This window comes from Lates calcarifer, linkage group LG9 (assembly GCF_001640805.2).
Source record: "Lates calcarifer isolate ASB-BC8 linkage group LG9, TLL_Latcal_v3, whole genome shotgun sequence".
Taxonomy (NCBI): Eukaryota; Metazoa; Chordata; class Actinopteri; family Centropomidae; genus Lates; species Lates calcarifer.
In genome coordinates, this window is record NC_066841.1 from 556,167 (window position 1) to 580,233 (window position 24,067).

Below are 24,067 nucleotides of genomic sequence, written 5' to 3' on the forward strand. Positions count from 1 at the left end.
TTGAAATGTGCTGTCACATTTCTCCGCCTCATATCTCACCCACCCAAACACTCTCTGACAGCACACAGGTGTTTGGAAAGCATCTGTTAGTCTTTACTCAGATGCTCACGCTGACTTGAAAAGCCCCTGATTTTGCTCCAGGGGAGAAATTCACTGTTTCCAGGCGTATAATCTATAAATGTTGACATGTGTCGCCACAAACAATCGTCTCCTCAGACGTTTAGATGCCTCGAACTCGACCTTCCAGCCCAGATTAATGCACTTGATGCTGCGCTCCACAGCAGAGCTGTAGCCTGCAGTCAGAGGAGGCCTCTTTATGTGAGAGGCCGTGCTGTAAACATAATACCTGCTGGCACTGTGTGTTGCTGTGGTTGTCAGTGATTGTCATGCGGTTACACAGTCATTAAGAGGATCGTCTGTATCACTGTGGTCAATAAGAAATCAGCTCATTTGTTCATAAGCAACAAGGTGAAAATCTGGTGATCCACTGAGGATTTGCCTGAATACGTCAGAGTATCTTTGAGTTGTTGGTCAGATACAAAAACCTGTTTGAAGACGTTTGAACTGTGATTCTCTTTATTTTTCACTGATGTTTTACAGACTCAACAGGTGATAATCAGGTGATGATGAGAATGATAATGCTCGTTAGGTGCAGCTGTGAACTTTCCGTCTCTTCAGGACCAAACCAGTGGCTTTGTTAGATAAGTTCATAGATTGATCTCTGATCCTATCGGGCAACTATTGGTTTCAGATTACTCGATTGATAGATGTTGATCAGTAGACTGTTCTGATAATTGATTATTGTTTTGGTCATTTTTCATGCAGAACTATAAAACATTTACTCTAGTTTCTTTGTCTTATGACAGTAAACTCAATATCTTTTGACCAAAACAAGTATTTAAGATTCTTTTACTTTTATTTAATTTAATTATATAGAACAAACAATGAGCTGAGAAAATAACAGACAGATAAATGATGGTGAAAATAATAGTTGCAGCCCTACTTTAGTTCTAGTTTTATTTTGGGAGTGGTGCGTTCAGGGACTCATCATCATCATCAGCATCAACATGATGTGACAGTCAGCTCTCCATTTAAGGTGACAGAAAATTCTCAAAACAAACTGTGATCAACACTTTGGTCATTTCTCGTTTTAAAGAAAACTGGGAGCTAACCCTGAAATTCGGCGTGTCCCTGAATGCACCACTGTTCTCCGTATCAGGACCTGCATCATTACACAACCACAAGGTAATTGTGGAGACAAATCTGACTTTGATGGATTACTTTCTCCAGGCAAGTTTCAAGTCTCTGCAGGTCCCCGAGTTCCTCCCACTTCCTGCTGCGACTCGATGAAGCTCCGATTTATTTGGGAATATTGGCTGTGTAGTGGGACCGCGGGCCCAGTGGGGCCCCTGAGGGTCTCAGGCTGCTGCTAGCATCACACCCCGATCTCCCAGCCAACTGTGGGTAGTTGAGTTGCATTCTGGGTAACGCAGCATCAGTTTTTGACGAGGAATAGATTAGGTCCTTGAGTGGGACAGTTAGGGACAGGAATCTTTGGAAATCCTCTGGCTCTGAGTCTGATTGTTTGATTCAGATTCGACTCCTGATTTGAATCCAGTCTCTACCTGTGTCTGTCTGTTGTTTACTGTCGGCTCTGTTCTGTTTGTTGTTTTTGAATCGATGCAGAGTTCAGTTCCAGGTAGATCTAAAAAAGATTAAACGTCGAGCTTCCTGAAAGTCCCCACCTCCCAGTGATGGAGCCAATCACACGGGGACCATTCACAGCTGTCCATCCACCTCCTGTCAGGAAAGCCTAACACCCCCCCCACCTCTCCTCACCCTCCACCCACCCCCACCTTCTCTGGCTCTGATGCACAGTGTCCTGCCAAGGAATACAAGGGCACTGCCACATGTCGTCCATTAGCTGCTTCTCTCACACACAAACGTCCAGCTCACAGGTGGAGACTGTGCAGTTACTCGAGCTGACATACTTGTATTGACAGTTTGTACTTTAACTTCTCTACATTTCAGAGGGAATTGTTGTAGTTTTTACTTTTAAATTTACCAGACAGCTGAAGATTTTACACACGAAACAAAGAAGTTTTGATATGTGATGTATTGAAAGCTATTAAACTACACAGCAGTGTAAACAGATTGAGCTCAAATCATCAATCAGTGACTCAATTCGTTAATTAGTTAAACTAGTCAGTGACTGTTTGGATTAAACTGATGAATCAGTGAAGTCGTTTTTCATGGTTTCAGCTTCTTCATGCTTCTTCTCTGCATCATAAATCTCAGTAAACAGAATAATTCTGAAACTTGAACAAAATTAAACGTGTAGGTTTGAAAAACCACGAGTTCCTGCCCCAGTGGAGAAGAGTTAAAAGCTGGCTCCCTCTGCTCTTCCTCTGAGTACTTTTACTTTTGATACTTAAGTACACATTCCTGATAATACTTGTACTTCTTCACACAGTCAGACTCTCTCAGTTCAGCATGTTGGAAAATAATTGGCACGTCAGAGAGAGAGAGAGAGAGAGAGAGCAGCTGAGGACGGCGTGAGATGGCTGATTTCCATCTTTTCCTCTGCTCAACAGTCGCTCTGTCTGTCTGTGAACCAGAAACCAGTCATATTGTTGTGTGGGGGGGTAAAAAGTTCATTCTTTTATTTTTGGAGTCCTTCTGTTTTACGCTGAGTCTATAAATAGCTGTTAGCTTGGTGCGTGTGGACGTGGGTGTGTGTGGGAGGAGGGAGGGTGAGTTGGGTGGAGATTTGCTGTCATCCTGGAAAAGATCAAACTCTGCGTTAAATCACATCTACAGCTACAGCACACACGTGAAAACTTTAATGCGATCTCCCCTCGGTATCTCGCTCAGTCTCCCTTTGGCCTAAAATTCCCCTTTACTACAACATGCTGAGTGTGCTCGTCTGCGAGCGCTCTATATTTAAACCGTGTTGATCCTTGTGCTGTTTTCCTGAAGCGAGTTAGACTCACAGGCAGCGTGACTCAGACTCCAGATATTCATGTAACGCTCTCCGGCTGGCATGTCGCTGCTCGCTCGCAGACGATTTTGATAGTATCACATCACTCCGCTTAATCAAAGTGGTTTGTTGTGGCAAAACACATCAATTAACTGCTGTCAGCTCAGAGTCCTACTGTAGAAAACAAGCATCTGTCATAATAGAGGACAGAGAGGAACCTACATGGGCTGCTAATAATCACTGATCGATCTGTTGGTTATTGATTCAGTTTTTAGTCTATAAAGTTTTAGAAAATATTAAGTTTCCAGTGCAAATGATTTTGTCTGAGTGTGTTTTTATGATCAGAAAAAACAGAAAAGCTGGAGCTGGAAACAGAGCGACTGTCTGATGTTATATGTCTGTCAGTTAGTTGACTTAGTGATAAAACTGTAATGCAATAACTGAAGGTCATAATGTCCAGTTTTAACTTTAACTGGAAGTGCAGTAGTTTGTGGTGCAGCAGATCAGTTCCTCGTTGGTTTATATAGGAAATATTCAAACTCATCCTTTTTACCGTCGCCTGTGGTCACTGGTGTTTACAGCGCGTGTGTTTTCCTCCTATCTTTCCCACATGTGTAAACCAGCGAGTGCAGTGAACACACCTTCAGTGGCGTCTCTGTCAGAAACACCACAGAAGAAGAACAAACTCTACTGTGTTTCTACTGCGCTCAACCAGAGGTTATTTGTGTTGTAGCCGAGTGTCAGAAGTCACAAGTTAAACCTTTGTTGATGTAGAGCCGTCAGTATTGAAGTGAATGTTTTTGGACTTTAGATGATGACCTTGTTGACTCTGGAGTCTGTTGTCTGTAATAGTTGTAGTAATGGTGATGATGGTAATTAAGAGATGAAGAAGTGTTTTGAACCACCGTCATTCTCTCCCCTTTTGTTTGCAGAGCAAACCTTCGTCATCGTCTTCACGCCTTCACGAATCCCAATTTCATTCTCTGTTTCACCCGCGTGCCTGAGGGCTGGCACCTCCTGAAAGCGAGCACACCTTTCCTCTCTCTCTCTCCGTTCGCCCTGCTGCTGCGATGACGGCGGGAAAAGCTGCCAAGACAACCTGTCGTGTGTGTTTGTGTTTGTGTGCGTCTGCCTCAGCATGTGTGAACATCCAGTTAACTCGGCGACCCGAGCTCTTAAGCTCCACTTCAGGAGCGAGACACGGGTCACATGGCACACACACACACCAACACACACTTCATGCTCTGATACACCTGCACAGGTCTGTCTTCACACACTGGAACGCACATTTTCCCACTTTGTTCTTGCCTCTGTCGCCCTGTGCTGCTCATACGGGAATGCTGGGACTTTTCGTATGAAACGTGCTCTATAAATAAAGTTTATTGACGAGTCTCCTCCTGTCACGATGCTGAGGTTTGTCCCGTCTCAGCTCCACCCAGAGAGGAAGTTTTCTGGCGAGCGGTAAAGACAAAAATCCCGTCCTCAAATGTGGTTTTTCTAACCGAGCAGATGTTCTTACACAGAGCGCCGTGCAGCCAAACTCATCACTCTCTTCTTTATTTGCATTCTGACATGCTCGGTTGTTTCACTTCCTCCTGAGCGCACAGTAACCCCCCCACCCCCCGAGGAAGCTGGGGTTATGGGTGTGTCAGGGGGATACGGCGGCAGTGAATGGACGGGTGTGCAGACAGACAATGTGTTGCCTGTCTGTGCGTGCATGGCGGTTGAGCTCTGCCATGATACCCACACGCGATCCATTTTTCCTAATTAGACGCAGTGTTCATACATGTTTCTGTCTCAGGGTTTTGCTTTGTGGCCTTTTGTCGTTTCCATCGTCTTGGAAATGGTTGGATGTTTACACGCCACCTCCGCAAGTGTGACAGAGTCTGTAAACCGGTTTATCCTCTACCTCTCATCCCTGTGTGGGCATGTGTGTGTGACCGGGAACGATGCATTCTCTCATTAACCCAATCGATTATGTGTTGTTGTTGTTTTTATTCGCAGGAGCCAGCCAGCAGTTTGGGATCGAAAAGTGAAAAACCGTGAGGACCTGGAAGTCAAACGAAGGAGCCAGAGGAGAAGACGTTTGTGAAAAAGAGAACAGAGAGAGAGCAACGGGAAAAATAACGAAGATGGGGAGGAAAAAGATTCAGATAGCGCGGATCATGGATGAACGAAACAGACATGTAAGCATGCAGAAGACGAGATGCCAGTTTCACATGTTGGTCCTGTAATCACTTTCACATCAAAGTCACAGCCACAATCTGTGGAAACATAATCTGACTTTAATCTGTCAGCTTGTGTCTTGTTTGTTGTGCGTCCGTCTTCAATCGTTCCGTTCCACATGTCCACAGAGAGCGTGCTCTGAGGGTAAAAAGCTCCACCTGTCGATCCATGAGCAATTAGTGAGAGTTCAATATCTAATAAATAATCAAACACATTTTTGTGGTGAGCGTCCCTCGTGATCTCTGATCACTAATTAAACCTTCAACAACAAAATAAGTTTTAAAATCCACCAATCAAGCTTCCTGTGAGAGAACAGACCCGTGTCCCTTCATGTCATTGAAACTGCAGCAGTAAAACCGTTTGCAGTGTTACATCTTCTTTAAACACACACATTCATTCAGCGTCTCTTCCTCCCTCACACTCAAACACAATACCAGCCACATACAGACACACTATAGTTCCTCAAACTGATGATATCATGTCATATGATCCTCACAAGCTGTGTGACTGGGGGGTTGCATGTGAGTGTGTATTCAACATGTGCAAAGACCTGTGAGCTCAATGTGAAAAAAAAAAAGAAAAAGACGACACCTGAGTTTTAAAAAGAGCGTTTTGTCAATGGGACTTTTGCATGTGTGCACTGTCACACACATCTGAACACACACACACACACAGAACGAGTCCTGTCTGGGGGAGCGGTTCCTCTCTTCCTGTTATGACAGGAAATGCAGGCACATATGCTTCCTGACCCTCGGAGCAGGGCAGCACTGACCCCGTCACAGTCCCTCTCTGGACACTGTGACGGTAAAACTCAGTGCTTCTGTGTGTGTGTGTGTGTGTCAGATAGAAGGAGTGTGACGGTGTCTCTGCAGGAACAAACAGCACCAGTGTGTTTATGACGTTTAAGCTACTTTGGCACAAACATTTATTCATATTAAAGATGAGTTCAAATGTCCAGTGAGTCCATTCCTTACGTCTCCCTCTGATTTCCTCCAGGTGACGTTCACCAAGCGTAAGTTTGGTCTGATGAAGAAGGCGTACGAGCTGAGCGTGCTGTGCGACTGTGAGATCGCCCTCATCATCTTCAACAGCACCAACAAGCTGTTCCAGTACGCCAGCACCGACATGGACAAAGTTCTGCTCAAATACACCGAGTACAACGAGCCGCACGAGAGCCGGACCAACTCCGACATCGTGGATGTGAGTAACACAAACACACACAGGTCCATCAGCAGTGCTATTGATAACTGATTGGTTGTTGATTGGTTGAATATTTTGGGGTTGTTGGACAGCTTGTTGGATGGAACAGTAATTATTGTGGCTATTTTTACTATTTCAAACATATTTCCAGGAAAAAGGATCGAATATGATGATTGAATGTAAATATTTGCTGTTTTTTGATGACACCTGCTCCTATTGAAACTTGAGCACCATGAAAAATATGCCGAATTCACCGTTAGCAGCTCCTGTGTGCAGTTTCCTCATAGACATACAGACAACTATCACTGTTTTACTGTGACGCTGAAGAAAACGTAAAAACAGGAGGATTCTCAGGCAGGTTCTGCAGCTGTAGAAGTGAAGTGATTTCAGTCAGATTTATTGATGATGGATAGTGGTGACAGTGTAAACTTTCCAATAATAAAAACAATCATTAGTGGTAGTTGTGGCCGGCTGGAAAACCTGGAGCGTGTTTGTGCGTCCAGGTGTGTGAACTGTGTGTACACGCTGTGTGTACAGCACAGAGCAACACAGTTTGTACTGGACTGAACCTTGTTCTGCCTTCACTTATGTAATAGTGTTAGGAGAACACAATAGCAAGTGTGTGTGCCTCTGCAGACACATGTAAACACACACACTCGCTGTGGACATTAAGCACACCGTGTCACCAAGGTCAGACTTAAGCTGTCAGAAGTCAGAGACCAGACCCGATTCATTCAGGTCCGAGTGTGTGCAGGAAATAAAATCTAAAGAGGTGTAACCTCTTGTTATTGATGTGACTGTGACGTTATGTTCGCAGAGATTTGTCTTAACTTGAGAAGAGCGGCGAGCGCAGAGCCGGGCGTTTCTCCAAAGGTTGGTTTCTGCTGCCATTTTGAGAACGATGCAGAGCGCGGCTAAAATGGACGCAGCATCGCTGTGCTTCGTTTCAGCTGAATTGGATTCGGTTGAGCTGCAGCTCAGAATTTTCAGAACCGGTTCAGTAGCGTCAGTGTCGACTGACTCGTTGTTATAAAGCTGTTGCTCATTCTTTTATTCAGAGTTTCTGATCAGGCAGAAGTAGAAGTATCGGGCCTCTCTCCGGCCTGGTGACGGCGACAGGAGACTTGTTGTGGAGTAATTACTGATTGAATGTGGGTGTGTTCTTCCAACAACAATCACACACGACACACCTGTTCTATTCGTCTGTAAAATAAAAGACAAACGCTCCCTCGCTCTGAAGTAAGAGCTCCTCATTCAGGAGGAGCTGCCGTGAGCCCATGTGTGTTTGTGCGCTCGTTGTGTTCACATGTACATTCTGTATGTGTGTGTGCACCTGAGCTTTTCCCTCCACGCGGCCCTCCACGCGGCCTCTTGGCCAGCCCCGGTCAGAACCAGGCTTACTCGCTCTGTAATCCTCTGTAATCTACCACAATCCTGTTTAGCTCGTTACTGTAATCTGTCCGCGCAGCCTCTTCATCTGTGTATCCTCACAGTCTGAACGGGCCCGGCTTATTTACTGCTGCTGCGCTCCATCTGCAGCCACTTCACCCGTCTCTACAACACTTCCTCCCTCGCTGCTGCTCCAGCTTCCTCTTCCTGTGTCCACATCACTCAGCCTTTTGTCTCCTCCCTGGTTCCTCCAGACGTGAACTGAGGACAGACTCTGGTGTTTGATCCAGCAGATAAAGTTCATATATGACAAAGAAAAACATGAACTTTCTCTCCTTCTTCTTTTTTTTTAGTCAGATGCTAATTCTCTGAGATGTGTGACTCTGACCAGCAGTGTATTAAAGCAGCATGTCACTGCTTCCACTCACACGTCGCCATGTGCCGCCGTCCTGTGGAGCACGAGAACAGAATATGTTCCAGTGACAGGTGCAGGTTCATACTGGAGGATAACCACTTGTTGTAGGCAGCTGATGAATGCTCCACATGTCTGAGAGCTGAGATCACAGGGAGAGTCCTGGGCAGAGGTTAGCGCTGTGCGGCTAACGCTGTTCAGAATGCGACGATGTGTTTATGACCGTGGATGTTTCAGGTCGTCTGTCTCATTCTGAACCAGATATCTCTCTAACACCTTCAGGGAGTTTCCTTCAATTTGGCACAAACGTTCACTTGGACTCAAGGATGAACTGGTTAAATTTTGCTGGTTAAAGGTCAAAGGTTAAGGGTCACTGTGACCTCACAAACTGTATGGTACTGTAACTCTGGAATTCACAGGATAATTCTGACTAAGTTTCACCCAAATGTGATAAAAACAGGCTCAAATGAGGAAGTGATGACATTTTATATCCAAACAGTCAGACAGAGATTGTGACTGTATGATTTTAGTTTTCATGTATCAGACGTTTGTCGTCTCTGTGCTGCTGAAGTTTTGGTCGTCTCGCCTTCGTCAGGGCGGTGTCGAGTTGAGCACAAAGTTTAGGAAAGTTAGGTTGAAAGTAAAGTTCTGTTTTGTGTTTTGTGATGTGGCGGACAGAGAACCGTTGTGTACTTGTATTGAAGCTGTGTGTGTGTTCTCCCTGAAGCAGTGTGACGTGGTTTGTTCATACACATGGTTTCAGTGTGATTCCTGTGTTCGCTGATAACGTTTGATCCTCGGCCAGCGCACCAGGCTTAATCTCTGACTGGATAATGAGGGAGAGAAGTCTGTGAGAGGCATGTGTAACCTCTCACAGTGAGGCAACAATACATGGCACAACGTGGCGCCAGGGCGGCCGTGCCAAGGTCGCGCTCGCTGAGCCAGGATGGCGCTGGAACGAGCTGAGCGCGGTGGAGCTCCTCCTGGCTGGAGGTGGCCGGGATTTTAAAGGAATAGTTCAACATTTATTAAGGAGAGCGAGATGAAAAGAAGGATATCTGGAGTTAGCCTAGCTTAGCATAAAGACTGGGAAACAGCTAGCTCGAGGCTGGTGTAAAAACACTACAGCATTTATGAATGTTTATCCACGTTTCAATCAACACACATTCTCACTTTATTATCATGTTCCCATTAATCAGCTGATGAATGTTGGTCACTTCTGATTCCCTGCCAATCGACTTTATTGGTTAATTGACCAGTTTTTGTGGCGTGGTGGAGGCGTGTGAGTGTGATGGTAGAGGAAGATCTCTGCTGTGAAAAGACTCGGCACCAATGAAATATCTGCCAGACAGGAATTCAGCAGAAGAGAGGCTCCTTTGTTTTGGTCATCTTGTTTTTTTTCCCTCATGTGGCGGGTTGGCATGTGCCTATTTGTGTATGTGTGTGTGTGTGTGTGTGTGTGTGTGTGTGTGGAGGCCAGATAACTATCATCTTATTGTATTGTGTTCATTTAGCCTGGGAACCTTGCTGCTATTTATAAATCTGAGGAGTTCTGCATTCCTCACTTTTACTCGGTCAACCTTATTTTGCTTTGGCCTGCTCTGCAGTGTGTGTGTGTGTGTGTGTGTGTGTCCATGCTGTTTCAGATTAGAAACAGATGAAGTTTTCAATAGACACACACACACAGTGAAACTCATGTGCTCTCAGAGTTAGTCCAGTTCCTTTGTGTTGGCTCTGATCCCTCCCTGCTAAATGGCTGGAAACTGGTAGTGGTCTAAAAATAGCCCAGAACACGGCTAAGAATAGCCATGACGGGCTGTGAGTGTGTGCGACTGTGGTTTTGCCTGTGAATGACTGAGTGTGTGTGTAGATGTGTGTGAGCCGCGGGAGGAAAATAAAGAAAAGGAAGAGAAGCAGAGGAACAGAGTCTTAGTTCCTCTCCTTCCTTTTTCTCTGAGTTTGGGTCTGAAGACGAACGTTCACACACACGACCTGATGTGACTGGTTCGACCACCATGAAGTATTTGTACTTCTTACAGATATATTTTACACTTCACATCGATGCTTCAGGTTTGGTTGAAAATGTCTCCTGATTCTTTACTCGAGTAAAAATACCACAGTGTAAAGATACTCAAAGGAAAGAGTAACAATCCTGCTGAAGTAAAAGTACACAAGTATTATCAGGTACAAGTATCAAAGTAAAAGTACTCGTTCTGCAGTAAGTAGAAGTAGCAGTATCACTCTGTAAAAATACTCCTTTACGTGTATTTACATTTTGTCTTAAAGTACAAACTACAAAATGTACTTCAAGTTTCAGAGTAAAAGTACTTGTTCTCAGATTCGTTACTGAAGTAAAAGTACAGACACTACTGTGTAAAAATCCTGCATTTAAGATCCTACTTCAGTACTCGAGTATTCTCAGCTTCATGTACTTGAAGTATCAGCAGTAAAAGTACTGTATTGTGCAGTAAGTGTGTCCTGTGACTGATCTCTGATCAGCTCATTGATCAGTTCCTGTTGTAGCTGGTTTTACAGTCACACACAGTCAGAGAGTTTAGGCCACTGGTTCTCAACTACAGGGGCCAGGGCCCTCTAAAGGGTCAGCAGATAAACCTGAGGGGTCGTCAGATGAATCATGGGAGAGCAGAGATTCTCATGGTGTCAGGTAGAGGTCGAGCAGTAAAAGGTGAAGTACAGTCTGCTGATGCTTTCAGTGCCAGTGAGGATCATTTGAATTAGAATATTAACAGGTAATAAGAAGCAGCTGTCTGATAACTTTCTGAAGAACTTCAGGTAATCAGCAGTAATCAATACAGGACGTGTAGAATAAATAGTTTCCCTTTCTTTGTTCATCATGTAGCTTCAGTTCTGGAAATACACACTGCTCTAATTCTGGACAAAAGGTCCATCTGCTGCCTGAGCCGAGGTGGTGGGATGGTGTAAAAGCTGCATGTCATGTTCCCTGGCACACACACACACACACACACACACTCACACTCAGAGCATCATCTGATGTGGAAGTGGTGGAGGAGGTGGAGGAGGTGGAGGAGACCACCCACGAAAATAAAGAGAGCAGCGGCTGAAACTGAAAAAACAAAATCGATGGAAAAGAAAAGCAGAGAGGGTGGAGGTGTGGATGGATGTGGGAGGAGGGGGGGGGGGGGTATTATGGCATCCTCCCTCCCTCCCTCCTCAGCTGTCTTCAGGAAGCTGCTCAAACCACCTGCCACCACACACACACACTCACACACACCCCGACACACACATTCCTGCTCAGCTGTGGAGAGTAACTGCACTGAATATCAGAGGGAAATACTCTGTTACTCACACTACTGCAGTAACCAATACTACACTCATTTAAAATATGAAGTGATAAAAATACTCAGTTCATGTTTTCCTAAATACTCCAGTAATGTACAAATACCTCTGAACTTCCTGTACTAAGTTACTTTTAGTGGTACTTCTACTTTTCCTGAAGTAAATGATCTGAATATTTCTTCAGCTGCTTCCAACGTTTCACAAAAAAAAATCCTCCGTCTCCTCATCTGACGACTTTTATCTGAAAATACTTTTTTACTTTAAGTCAAAATGTAAATACATGTAAAGGAGTATTTTTACAGCGAGGTACTGCTATGAGTACTTAAATATATCATCTGAATACTTTGTAGTTCCTGGCTGTGTCAGGGTTGGAGCCAGTTACTGCAGAACGAGTACCTTTACTTTGATACTACTAGCTGACAATACTTGTGTACTTTTACTTCAGCAGGACTTTTACTCTTTCCTTTGAGTATTTGAGTATCTTTACTCTGTGGTATTTTTTTTACTCGAGTAAAGAATCTGAGACATTTTCAACCAAACATGAAGCATCAGTCTTTACTCTGAGTAAAGGATTTTTACACAGTCGTGTTGGAACTTTTACTTAAGTGAGTAAGTACTTTTACTTTGAAACTTTAACTGTATTTTGTACTTTATACTTCTGTACTTTAAGTCAAAATTTAAATACAATACAAGGAGTATTTGTACTGCGTGGTACTGCTACTTCTACTTCAATAAGTACTGTGAATACTTGTCCCTCCACTCGAGCTGTTTCTTTATTGAAAAAGGAAGGAGTGGGTGCAGAGTAGTAACGGTGTGTGTGTGTGTGTGTGTGTGTGTGTGTGTGTGTGTGTGTGTGTGAGTGAGAACAGACGAGCCAGATTGACAGATTGTGAGGGAGGGATGGGAGTGACGAGAAAACGCTGCGGAGCACCGGAGTAAAAAATAGCCTTCTACGGCCATCCCTCCGCTCGCCACACCGGCATTGGTGGTAGCTGCCTCACCCTTCTCCTCCCCCTTCCTCTCACCCTGCCCCTCCCCCTGCCCCCTCACCCCTCCCTTCTCTGTAAAGCAAAACAGGTGGACATGACTGGGATGAGTGGGATATCTGAGTGTGTGTGTGTGTGTGTGTGTTGCAGTCATCCAGTGACAGAGAGGACTAATGGGCTGTGAAGTGCTGAAGCAGACGACTGAGAGCCAAACCACATACTGTACTACACACACACACACACACCATCTTCATCATCATCATCTGAGAGATTCATGCATGTTTGAGTCACACACACACACACACACTGAATGAAGAGTTTTTCTGAGTCTTCCTCTTTGGATTGAACTCGGTTCAGTCGAGTGCGTCTGCTCTGGTTCTTCATGTTGTGTCGCTCACAAACTCAGAGGAAGATGATGATGTTCAGTGTGTGTGTGTGTGTGTGTGTGTGTGTGTGTGTGGATTTCTGCTCAGGTGGCGCCCTCTTGTGGTCGAATCAGACACTGCAGCTCATTGAGTTTAAAGGACACGTTCACAGTTTTTGTCTCCTCAGTCTGTGGGACAGTAACACTCAGTACTGACACTCGCAGTATTTGTGAGTACTCAGCTGGAGTATGTGTAGCTCATGTTACTGTACAGACGGCGCTTTAGACTCAAAGTAAAGACATGAATCCTCTTTATTTATCAGTACACCTGCAGTTTCACACTCTGGTTGTGTGTTCTCGTCGTCCTGCTGCAGGATGAAGTGTTTAAACTTTTACACAGTTCTGTAGAAAACATGAAGTATTTGCTTTACTGTGTCACAGAACAAAGATGATTTCTCTTTGAACCCTGTGTTGTTTACATCAGCTTGTTCTTATTTCCTGTGTTTGTTGGTGGGTGTTGGAGCGTTACTGCCCCCTGCTGGTCAGAGGAATAACATGAGACCATTGGCTGAGCTCAGTTATAATGCTGAAGTTTTAAATCAGAAGGAAATATTATTGATTATCAATAATAATGTTGTGTTTTCTCCTTCTTGTGTCCTTCAGACGCTGCGTAAGAAAGGTTTAAACGGCTGCGACAGCCCCGACATCGAGGCCGACGACTCTGCCGGCCAGAGCCCAGAGTCCGACGACAAATACAGAAAGATCAACGAAGACATCGACCTGATGATCAACAGACAGAGGATCTGTGTACGTTCTCAGCTGCTCTGCTTTAAAGCCTCAACGCCTCAGGTCGTCTCAGTTCACGCTAACAGGTGCTGTTTGTTATCCAGCAGGGTCTGCCCCCCTCCAACTACGACATGGGGGTGTCCATCCCGGGCAGTAACACCAGTGGACTGCTGTACTCCCACCCCGGCATCGGGGCCGGTCTGAGTAACCACAACCTGCTGCCCATCTCCCACACTCACCCCTCCCTGCAGAGGAACAGCATGTCCCCTCAGCGGCCCCCCAGCACCGGAAACACAGGTATTTATTTACTATATATACACCTCCTACTTACACTCTGTAACCCATCATGACCTCTGACCTCTGACCCTGTGTGTTTTCTGTCTGCAGGTCTGATGGGCTCAGAGCTGCCGAGCACCTGTGGTCTCCAGTGTGGGTGAGACTCTTTATACTCTTAATCCTCCACATCAGAGGAAACATGATGTTACATTATCTTCACTGACAGAAGAGACACACTGCACTTTATTTAAAAACAGATATTAGACATAAAAACAGCAGATTCCTGTAAAATTCAGCTGCTCTGCTTTTAGTTCTCAGACTTAAATAAAGTGGCATCAGTAGAATCAAAAGAATTATTAATATTAATCAACAGGAAATTAACCTGCAGCTGTTCTGATGATAAATTAATCACATACAGCCCAAATATTTACAGTTTATACTTTAATTTAACCATGAAAAGGTTTTAATCATAAATCATAGAGCTCACAAAACTGATTTGATCAGAGATTGATTGATGATCGTTAAATTGTTTTAATGTGAACAAAAATCTCTGATTCTTTAACATGAGAATCTGCTGTAACTGTAACAGGACTAAATTATTATCTGACGTTTTATTGACCAAAGTTTTTGAGAAAATAATGTTTAAATGTTTAACTGCAGCCAAAACAGACGAGAGACAACAAAATGATAAAGACAGATAAACATCTACTATAATAAATAAGTGTTTCCTTCCAGCTGCTGTTGATCTGCTCACCACATCTTCATTTATATATTTACCATAAAACCTGACTTTAACCATGAAGCTCTGACGTTTGTTTCTGTCCAGGAAACGGCAGCTACACCAACCACTGCACCTCCCCCGGCCTGCTCTCTCCTGGAGGAGTCTCCTAAAAACATGCAGGACAAGAGTCCTCCTCCTCAGATGAGCCTGAGCCGCAAACCCGACCTCCGCACTCTGATGCCTCCGTCCAACAAGTGCAACAACATGCCAACTATCGTGAGTCTCCACCCTTCACTTCTCTCACCTTGACTCCTCTTTATAAAGAATGGGAATAATTTCAGTCTGTGCTTTAACGCTGCTCCAGTGTGAGGACTTTGACCTCATGTTGGTAAGTAGCTGCAGTAGAGTAGAGTAGAGTAACTTTGATTAAGTTGTTTACTTTAAAGTTTCCAGGTTCATTTCAGGGATTTATTCTTCTTTAAAACCTTCTGTTAAATTCATGGGACCTGGTAAAATCCTGTAGCTAATCTATAAATACTTCTGAATATTTGTATTATTGTAATATTTATTTATTAAGGTGAATGGAATCATTTTGTGTCTTCAGTCTTATTAATCTGTGACTGGATTAGTCTGAAACTTTAACGTGTCACATGGATTCATGTGAATTAATTTGATCATTTTAATATCTCCACTAGTTTTCACTTTATTAAGTGTATTAATATTCATATAGTTGTACTTTTAATAGCATTAGAAAGTAGTAAAGTGTTCTGTGTTGGAGTGTTAGTAAGGTCAGAGTCAGATAAACAGAGTGTAACGTGTTTATTGCTGTTTCACAGAACCAGAGAATAAACCACTCTCAGAGCGCTCAGACTCTGTCCACTCCGGCCGTCTCCATCGCCGCTCCCTCTCTGCCTGGACAGGGGATGGGCGGGTACCCGTCCTCGCTCTCCTCCTCTTACGGCACAGGTGAGTAACTGCTGATGCTGCTGCGGACAGGAAGTCGCCTCCTGCAGGATGTGGTTGGTTAACGATGACGACTTCCTGTGTGTGTTCTCCTCAGAGTTCTCCCTGGGATCAGACCTGTCCCCCCTGTCTGGATTCGGAGGTTCTGGTCTGGGATCGGTGACGAGCTGGCAGCACCAACAGATCCAGAACCTGCAGCACCCGGCTCTCGGACACATGGGGTGAGTACCTGAACGCCACATCACACACAGGTGGAGGAAAGAGAGAGAGGAGGGAGGGAGGGAAGAAAGGGATGAGAGGATACAGGTAGGATAGGAGAGTGAACAGAGGAAAGGAAAGAAAAAGCAGGGAAAGACAGGAACGAGAGAGCAGAGAGGAAAGACAGAAGAGGGAGAGAGGGGAAGAGAGGGGAAGAGGAGGAAAAAGACCAGAGAGACAGAAAAGGGAGAGGAAGAGAGGAGAGAACAGGGGGACATGGCTAGGAGAGAGAGAGAGAGACAGAGGTGGGGAAAGAAAGGGCATAGATAGAGAAAAGGAAAGATAGGAATAAGAAGACAGGACAAATAAGAGGGAAAGAAAGGGGTGAGGGTAGGAAGGAGGGAGAGAACAGGGGGACATGGGTAGGAGAGCGAAGAAAAAGATAAGACAGGAGAGAGAAAAGACAGAAGTAGGGAAAGAGACAAGAGAGGGAGAGAGGAAGAGGAGAGAAAGAAGAGAAGGGATAATGAGGGAGAGGGGAAAGAGACAGACAGGAGAGAAAGAAAGAATAAGACAGAGGTTAGAAGAGACAGGGAAAGACAAGATAGGTATAGACAGGGGAAAAGAGAGGAAAGGGAGGAGAGAGGGAGGAAGAAGAGGAAGAGGAGAATAAGACAGGGAGGTAGAAAAGATGAGAGAGAGGAAGAGGAGAAAGACAGGGAAAGACAGGAAAAAGAAAGGGACAGATAAAAGAGGAAGGGGAGGAGAGAGGGGGAGAAAAGGAAAGGAAGAAATGAGGGATGAGGAAAAAGAGGCAGGAAGAGGAAAGGGATAAAGATAGAGGGAAAGACACAGGAGAGGGGAGATAGGGCAGGGACAGAAGAAAGGATGAAGAAAGAGGAGGGATAATGAGGGAGAGAGACAAGGAAAGAAAGGAATAAGAGGAGAGGGAAAGAGACAGGCAGGAGCAAAAGACAAGGGATCAATAGAAGAGAGGAAGAAAGAATAAGATGGAGGTTAGAAAAGACAGGAAAGGAGAGAGGAAGAGGAGAAAAGAGACAGGGAAAGACAAGATAGTATAGAAGGAAAGAAAATAATAAAAGAGAGAAGAAAGAAAGAAAGGATAGAAGAGAGGAGAGAGATAGAGAGGAGAAGACAGACAGAAGAGGAGAGAAAGAAAGACAGGAGAGGAATGATGAGAGAGAGGAAGAGGAGAAAAGACAGGAAAGACAAGATACAGATAAAAGGACAGATAGAGGAGAAGAAAGAAAGGAGGGATGAGGAAAGAGACAGGCAGGGGAGAAAGACAGAAGAGTTAAAGAGCGAGCTCCACATCAGCCTGAACATCTGAACTGTTGGTGTAGAAATAAAATGTGTTGTGATGTAACTCTACGTTCATGTTCCTCTCTGTCGTTACAGGAACCTGTGTCAGAACTCGAACCTGAACCTCACCTCGGGTCACCAGAACCTCCACATCAAGTCCGAGCCGGCGTCTCCTCCCAGAGACCGGGGCGTCAGCATGGTCGGCACGGGGCTGGGAGGAGGAGGGGGCGTGACCGTGGCCGGGTACTCCTCCTCCTCCATGTCTGGGCGGGCGGGTCCCAACGAAGCGGGACGCTCCCCCGGCGACAGCGCGTCCAGCTGCGGGAGCTCGTACGAAGGCAGCGAGGACCGTGACGATCACCACGGCAACGACAGCTTCCTGCTCCGACCCCTGCCCGGCCAGGAGGAGCGCCACAGCCCGTCAGTCAAACGGATGAGGCTATCGGAGGGCTGGGCGACATGATGGGAGGCGGCCTGCAACCAGAGGGGAAGAGATGTTAGGAAAGTTACCTGATAGTGTTATTATTATTATTATCTACATATTCTTCTTGTACTGAGTGGGTGTGCTATATGTGTAATGGTAACGGGGGGGCGGGGGGTTAACGCTCTGCTGTATTTACAACATGTACTGTAGCTAGACCTGTACACTAGAGAGACCGACTCCTGGAGGATCAGGACTGGTTCAACACAAACTGTAATAAACAGTCTGAACACAGATCCACAGCTTGGAATTATGGGTCAAAAAATCTCAGTGTAAAGAACCATTCAGCAGCTTTGACAATCAATTAAATCAATTAACCCTGAGAGTGAAACAGAGACAAACAGGAAACACTAAGAGTAACTCAGTTACTTTTAAAATGTCTACAGTCCAGAGAAGGAACAGTTAGACAGTCTAGACAACTTACATTAGAAGATAAATATGAAGCCACAAGGCCAATTAGCTTAGCTTAGCATAAACACTGGAAACAGGAGGAAACAGTTAGCCTGGCTCTGTCTGAAGTCAATAAAATCCATCTACCAACACCTCTAACAAACATAAGTTAACAAATCATGTCTCACTCATTTAATCCAACACAAACTGAAGCATATAAACAACAACTCACCATTCTGTGCTGAAGCTTTTCCTTTAGGAGAGCTGGCAGTAACAGGAGTTTAGGGAGCCTGTGGAGACAGAAACAAAAGTCCAGTTAGAACCAGACAGCAGCAACCAAACCACAACATGATGCACAAAAGATAAAACTGAAAATGTAGCCATGCAGCTACAGATATTAGATTTAAAACTCAATAACTGTCATAAAATATCTGTAAGGTAGAAGTCATTGTTTTAGAAATACAAAATAGAACCTAACCAGATTTTATAACATCCAAAGCCATAGAAAGTACATTCAGGAGACATGTTAGCTTAGCTTAGCATAAACACTGGAAACAGGAGGAAACAGTTAGCCTGGCTCTGTCTGAAGTCAATAAAATCCATCTACCAACACCTCTAACAAACATAAGTTAACAAATCATGTCTCACTCATTTAATCCAACACAAACTGAAGCATATAAACAACAACTCACCATTCTGTGCTGAAGCTTTTCCTTTAGGAGAGCTGGCAGTAACAGGAGTTTAGGGAGCCTGTGGAGACAGAAACAAAAGTCCAGTTAGAACCAGACAGCAGCAACCAAACCACAACATGATGCACAAAAGATAAAACTGAAAATGTAGCCATGCAGCTACAGATATTAGATTTAAAACTCAATAACTGTCATAAAATATCTGTAAGGTAGAAGTCATTGTTTTAGAAATACAAAATAGAACCTAACCAGATTTTATAACATCCAAAGCCATACAAAGTACATTCAGGAGACATGTTAGCTTAGCTTAGCATAAACACTGTAAACAGGAGGAAACTGTTAGCCTGGCTCTGTCTGAAGGAGACAAAATTCACCTACAAACACCTCTAACAAACATCTTATGTCTTGCATGTTTAATCTGACAAAAACCAAAGTATAAAAACAAATATTCACTATTTTACACAGAGTTTTTATGTTGAACCTTCCTTTAAGAAAACTGAAGTGACAGGAGTTTGTCAACAGAAACAAAGTCCAGCTGGAACCAGACAGCAGTAACTCCACCTGACTTACTGAAGATACAACAAAGATCAAACTGATCAATAAAACTGTGATAGGAGTAATAATACAGCTACAGATATTAAAGAACACACAGTTTTATCTTTTTACAAACAACATCAGATTAACTGTCAGTAACTGTCACAACACACAGCAACTTAATGAGATCCAGTTACATGTTGTTAAATAAAAAAGAGAAGAGAGAGAAGGAAGATAAATACCACTCTTATATCTGTACACTAAATATGAAGCTACAGCTAAGAAGCCTGTTAGCTTAGCTTAGCATAAAGACGGGAAACAGCCTGGCTACCAACACCTCTGACAAACAAACACATCCAACAAAAACTGAAGTATATAATCAACAATTCACTGTTTTACACAGGTTTTTCCTTTACAAAAATTGGCAGCAACAGGAGTTTAAGTAAACTATGGCAACAGAAACAAAGTCAACCAGACAGCAGCAACTTAACTGTTCCAATAACTTTACTGCACACAAGTCAATTTCTACTGAACAGGCTGAGATTTCTACTCTACACCACAATACACAAGAGATAAAACTGCAATAAGGAGTAATCACGGGGCGACAAATATTAAAGGAAACGATGCTGTGGTGTCCTCTTACAAACAAACATTAGATTTAAAATGAGCGATTTTGCTTTTATTCTTGAATCTCAGCAAGAGTTTAAACCTCAGACAAATACAAGAAATCAGCGTTAGACCATCAAACAAATGCCAGGAAAAACCCCAAAGTCTCTCAGAGTGATGAGTAATATTCATCATCATATGAAGAATTACACTAAAACTTTAAGTTCCTTCTACTGAGCTGTTTTTGACACATAAGGACTGTTTCTTACATGTTGTACAGTCAGTCTGATCCAGGTCATTTAACACCAACATGTACTGCAGAGGCTGCAGAGGCTGGATGTGTACATGTGTTTGTTTTGTGTGTGTTCAGCGGCAGGAGGTGTGTGTGGGAGGGGAGGGGGGTGGTGGTTTAATTAAATAACAAATATGTAAAATGCACATTGACGTATGTGCAGGTGTATGCAAACTAACAAAGGTATAAAGTGAAGAAGTCTGGTACTCTGAACGCTGAAGCTACTGGTGAGTTTAATAACATGTTGATCATTGGAGCCATGGGAGCAGGCGTCTCTGCTGCACATGCCGTGTTGCAGGTTCAACATATTTGCACGCATAGAAACATATAGCACATTTAAAATATTAAAGTATGGAAGGTAAAGCCTGGCAAAGTGAAAAGAGGTAGAAAGAGAACGCATGAGGAAGTAGAGGAAGAGAAAGAGGTGAAGGAAGGTGGAGGTGCAAGAGAGAAACTGAGGACGTTTTTCGTGTGAGTGATTAGAAACTTATCTGCAACAGGTTGCATAGAAAAGAAGCTTTGGGCAAATTTCAACTGATGTGAAGACACTTTTCAGAGTTAGTGAATCATTTTCAGAGCCGTGGTAGAAATATGAGGATTTTTGGTGAATGCAATCCAGATACACAAAATCTATGGAAGCAAAGAGCATTTTAATCTCATTATTTACTGAATAAGTTACTGTGAAAATTAACCACTACTCAATACTTCTGTTTGTTTTAGCTCTGTTAAATTTTGTGACACAAACACAGAAACACCTCATACCTCCATATGCATAAATAAAAGCCTGTGAAGTAGAGAGGAGCTAAAAGTTTAAACAAAGACCTCTCTCACTTTCCAAAAGTTTATTCTTTTTTTCCAAAGAAACGATTTAAGTTTGACCAAATAATTCAAGTATTTTTAGTTTTAGGTTTTATTCATCCTAAAACAGAGACATAACATTCACTGAGCTGAAAGTGACCTCTTCAAATGTTGTGTTTGAGCAGAATATTCAGTTAAAGAATGAAATGTCAAAGTTAAACTGCTCTTCAGAGACTGAAATCTGCAAAGATTTTTTATGCTTCAAAAATGGTTCAATTAACAATTTATCTACAGTTATCAATTATTTTTCTGTAATTATTTCAGCTGTATTAAATTAATGTCAGATGCTATTCAACATTACATGTTTGTGTACTGTCACATGATTTAAAAAGAAAGGAAAGAAATTCACATGTGACTGAGTTTCTAAATTTACAAAACCTGAAAAGAACTTCTGAAAATGTCAGAGGAGAAAAATCAAATAATAAATTCACAGACTGTTTTTAAATCAGAATATATTTAAAGTAGTGGTTATATTTCACAATTTGGTTTCCATCAACATTAAAAATGTTAATATTTATGGCCTTTCTTTGCTTCCATACGACATCGTTTTCCTATAAAACAGTTGGTGTCTGAACAGACTTGAGGTGAATCATGCACAGAGTTAGTGTTAGCATGTGCTAACAGGGTTTATCAGTCAGAGTGAGGATTGCACTCCTAAAAGCCATATCCAACAGGACAGTGATGCTTTGCTGCACAGAGTTTATAGTGTTATGTTTTTAACAAAAAGTTTCCTTTAATATTATATCAAATTGATATTTTTGGATGTGTGCAGCTCTATTTAATAACAGTAATATAAAAACACAGAGGCAGGAAGCACAAACTATTTTCTAACAAACATTCAGGGAGATTTTAAGTCCAGTAGAAATCCCGTTTTAGAGTCTGCTGTTCAGCTGGTGTCAGACCCCACATTATCTCACAGTGACAATCTCACAGAGCACAAACAACAATCTGCTGTTCAACTTCAACAACAACAACAACAACAAGTTTCCTGCAACGACTGCAAAAATAAATCTGCAGTGGTGGAAGAAGTACTCAGATTATTTACTGAAGCAAAAGCACCAACAATGTAAAAATACATGATCACTCAATAGTAAAATACCCACTCAAAATTCTCCTTAAGTACATTTTACCAGGAAAATGTACAGTAAAGTATCAGCAGTAAAAGTACTTTACTATGCAGGAAAATGTCTCCTGTAACTGTGACAACTAGACTGTTTACTGTGGGAGATCACAGGCCATAAAGGCTGGAAGTAACTACAGATACTACATCAAAAAATGTAGAGCAAAGTCCAATATTTCCTCCAAAATGTAGGAGCAAAAAACTTAAAATGGAAAAACTCAAGTAGTTAACTACATTAAACAGACTAAGTTACTCTCCATTGCTGTGTATTTCTATCTGTAACTGTACAGGAGCTTTGTGGACATGTTGAATAATTTGTGCCTTGTACCTCAGCTGGGTCTGACACCAGCCACACTCAGAGGCTCTGCACCGTAGTTAAGGGTTTGCTGAGTGATATCCACATTTTTTTATTTTTAAAGGAGACAGAGAGGTGGCTGAGGGTTGTTCACATTTGAATATTTTGGTTGAAGAACTGTATATTTGGAGCTCAAACCCTCAGCCACAGGTCTGCACTGTATGTGCCCCGTTTACTGTAAACCCAGAGACTAAATTCACTGATTCTGATCCCTGTAGCTGTTGTGGTCTGAGAGGCGCTGCTGTTTAACTACGACATGATGTGTGTTTAAAAAAGCTAAAAGGAAAAAAAAAAAGGACAGAGCCCAGATCTGTTTTCTCCTGCACTCCTTTTCTTTTATGATGACTGTAGTCTCCGGGTTGGTCGGCTTCCAGCTCCGATTTTTACCGTACCACACCCGCCTCGGTGTTAACGACAGAGCCAGGAGCTCGTCCTCAGGCTCCGGGTGGAGGTGGAAAAGCTCACAGCGAAGAAAAGTTGGCGTGTAAACTAACCAAAGTGTGAACTACCCTGTATATTAGTGTTTTTGGTTTGAATCTTTTATCAGTAACTGCCTGGACTTCACCTGCTCATACTTAAAAAAAAAAAAAAAAACGCCCAGGTGAAATAATTTAATGTTATTTTTATTGGGCTGATTATTCTAAGAGAATGTTAGCGGCATAAGCTGGCCTTTGTCGCCACTTGGAGACAATGATTCTCAGAAAAAATCATATAATAAAGTGCACCTCTGTTGTGGCAGATCATGTACAGGAAGTCCCTCACTCAGAAACGTGGTAGTATTTGTATTTTGCAGAAAAATAAATAAATATACAGGCTCTGTTACAGACTGTGTCTGTGTGGTTTGTCAACATCAATCCTTCACTTTAGATTTTACACCAGGGAGGCTTCAAAGTACGTAACACACAACTGTCAACTAATACAGAGGGGGAGAGAGAGAGAGAGAGGGAGGGAGAGAAAAAGGGAGTGAGGGAGAAAGAGAGAACAAATAAGAGGGGGAGAGAGAGGGATGGGGGGAGCGAGGGAGAGAGTCAAACCAGTAAAACAACATCTACAAATATTCATCAGAGACAGTTTGATATAAACTGAATGATGATGATAAACAACAAACGTCTGTAAACAACAGCAGCTACGTTCAGTAAACAGACTGAAGTCTCCTCTCTGAGACAGCAGCTGCTACTGAGCAGTTTAATCAGCTGATTACAAACACTGACACTGAATTATAATAACACAAGTGAGTTTGTGTTTTTAACTTCCAAAAACATTTTCAGATTTTCCTGAGGTGCAGCGACAGACTGTAACAGCCAGGGGGCGCCACAGGCTAAACTCCCCTATCATCACTTCCCTCTTAAATCACATGCTGCTGCTGCAGCAGACATGCAAACCTCAAATCATCTCTACAACTTCACAGAGCTGCAACTAATGATCATATTTATTATCAATAACTCTGACTGTCATATCTCCATTTATTTATCAATCAGTGCACATCATCAAAATATAAAAGATCATTTAATGTTAACATGATCTGTTGTCATTAAAAGTGTGTTTTATATTCAAACTAGTTAGAATCTAAGTTTTGTTAATTGATAACACATCATCAAAC

At 43.0% G+C, this 24,067-nt stretch overlaps 1 protein-coding gene across 1 annotated transcript in view; it reads left to right on the forward strand.

Moving 5' to 3' along the window:
- mef2ca (myocyte enhancer factor 2ca) overlaps positions 1-23,289 on the forward strand; it is a 28,068-nt gene extending 4,779 nt beyond the window's left edge. Inside the window, 11 exon segments of the mRNA XM_051072733.1 lie at positions 4,985-5,166; positions 6,203-6,406; positions 13,539-13,682; positions 13,769-13,958; positions 14,049-14,077; positions 14,079-14,094; positions 14,764-14,819; positions 14,821-14,934; positions 15,495-15,624; positions 15,719-15,842; positions 17,239-23,289. Coding sequence (XP_050928690.1) covers positions 5,113-5,166; positions 6,203-6,406; positions 13,539-13,682; positions 13,769-13,958; positions 14,049-14,077; positions 14,079-14,094; positions 14,764-14,819; positions 14,821-14,934; positions 15,495-15,624; positions 15,719-15,842; positions 17,239-17,605 — 1,428 coding nt within the window. The 5' untranslated portion in view covers positions 4,985-5,112 and the 3' untranslated portion in view covers positions 17,606-23,289.
- Positions 23,290-24,067: the final 778 nt, after the last annotated feature.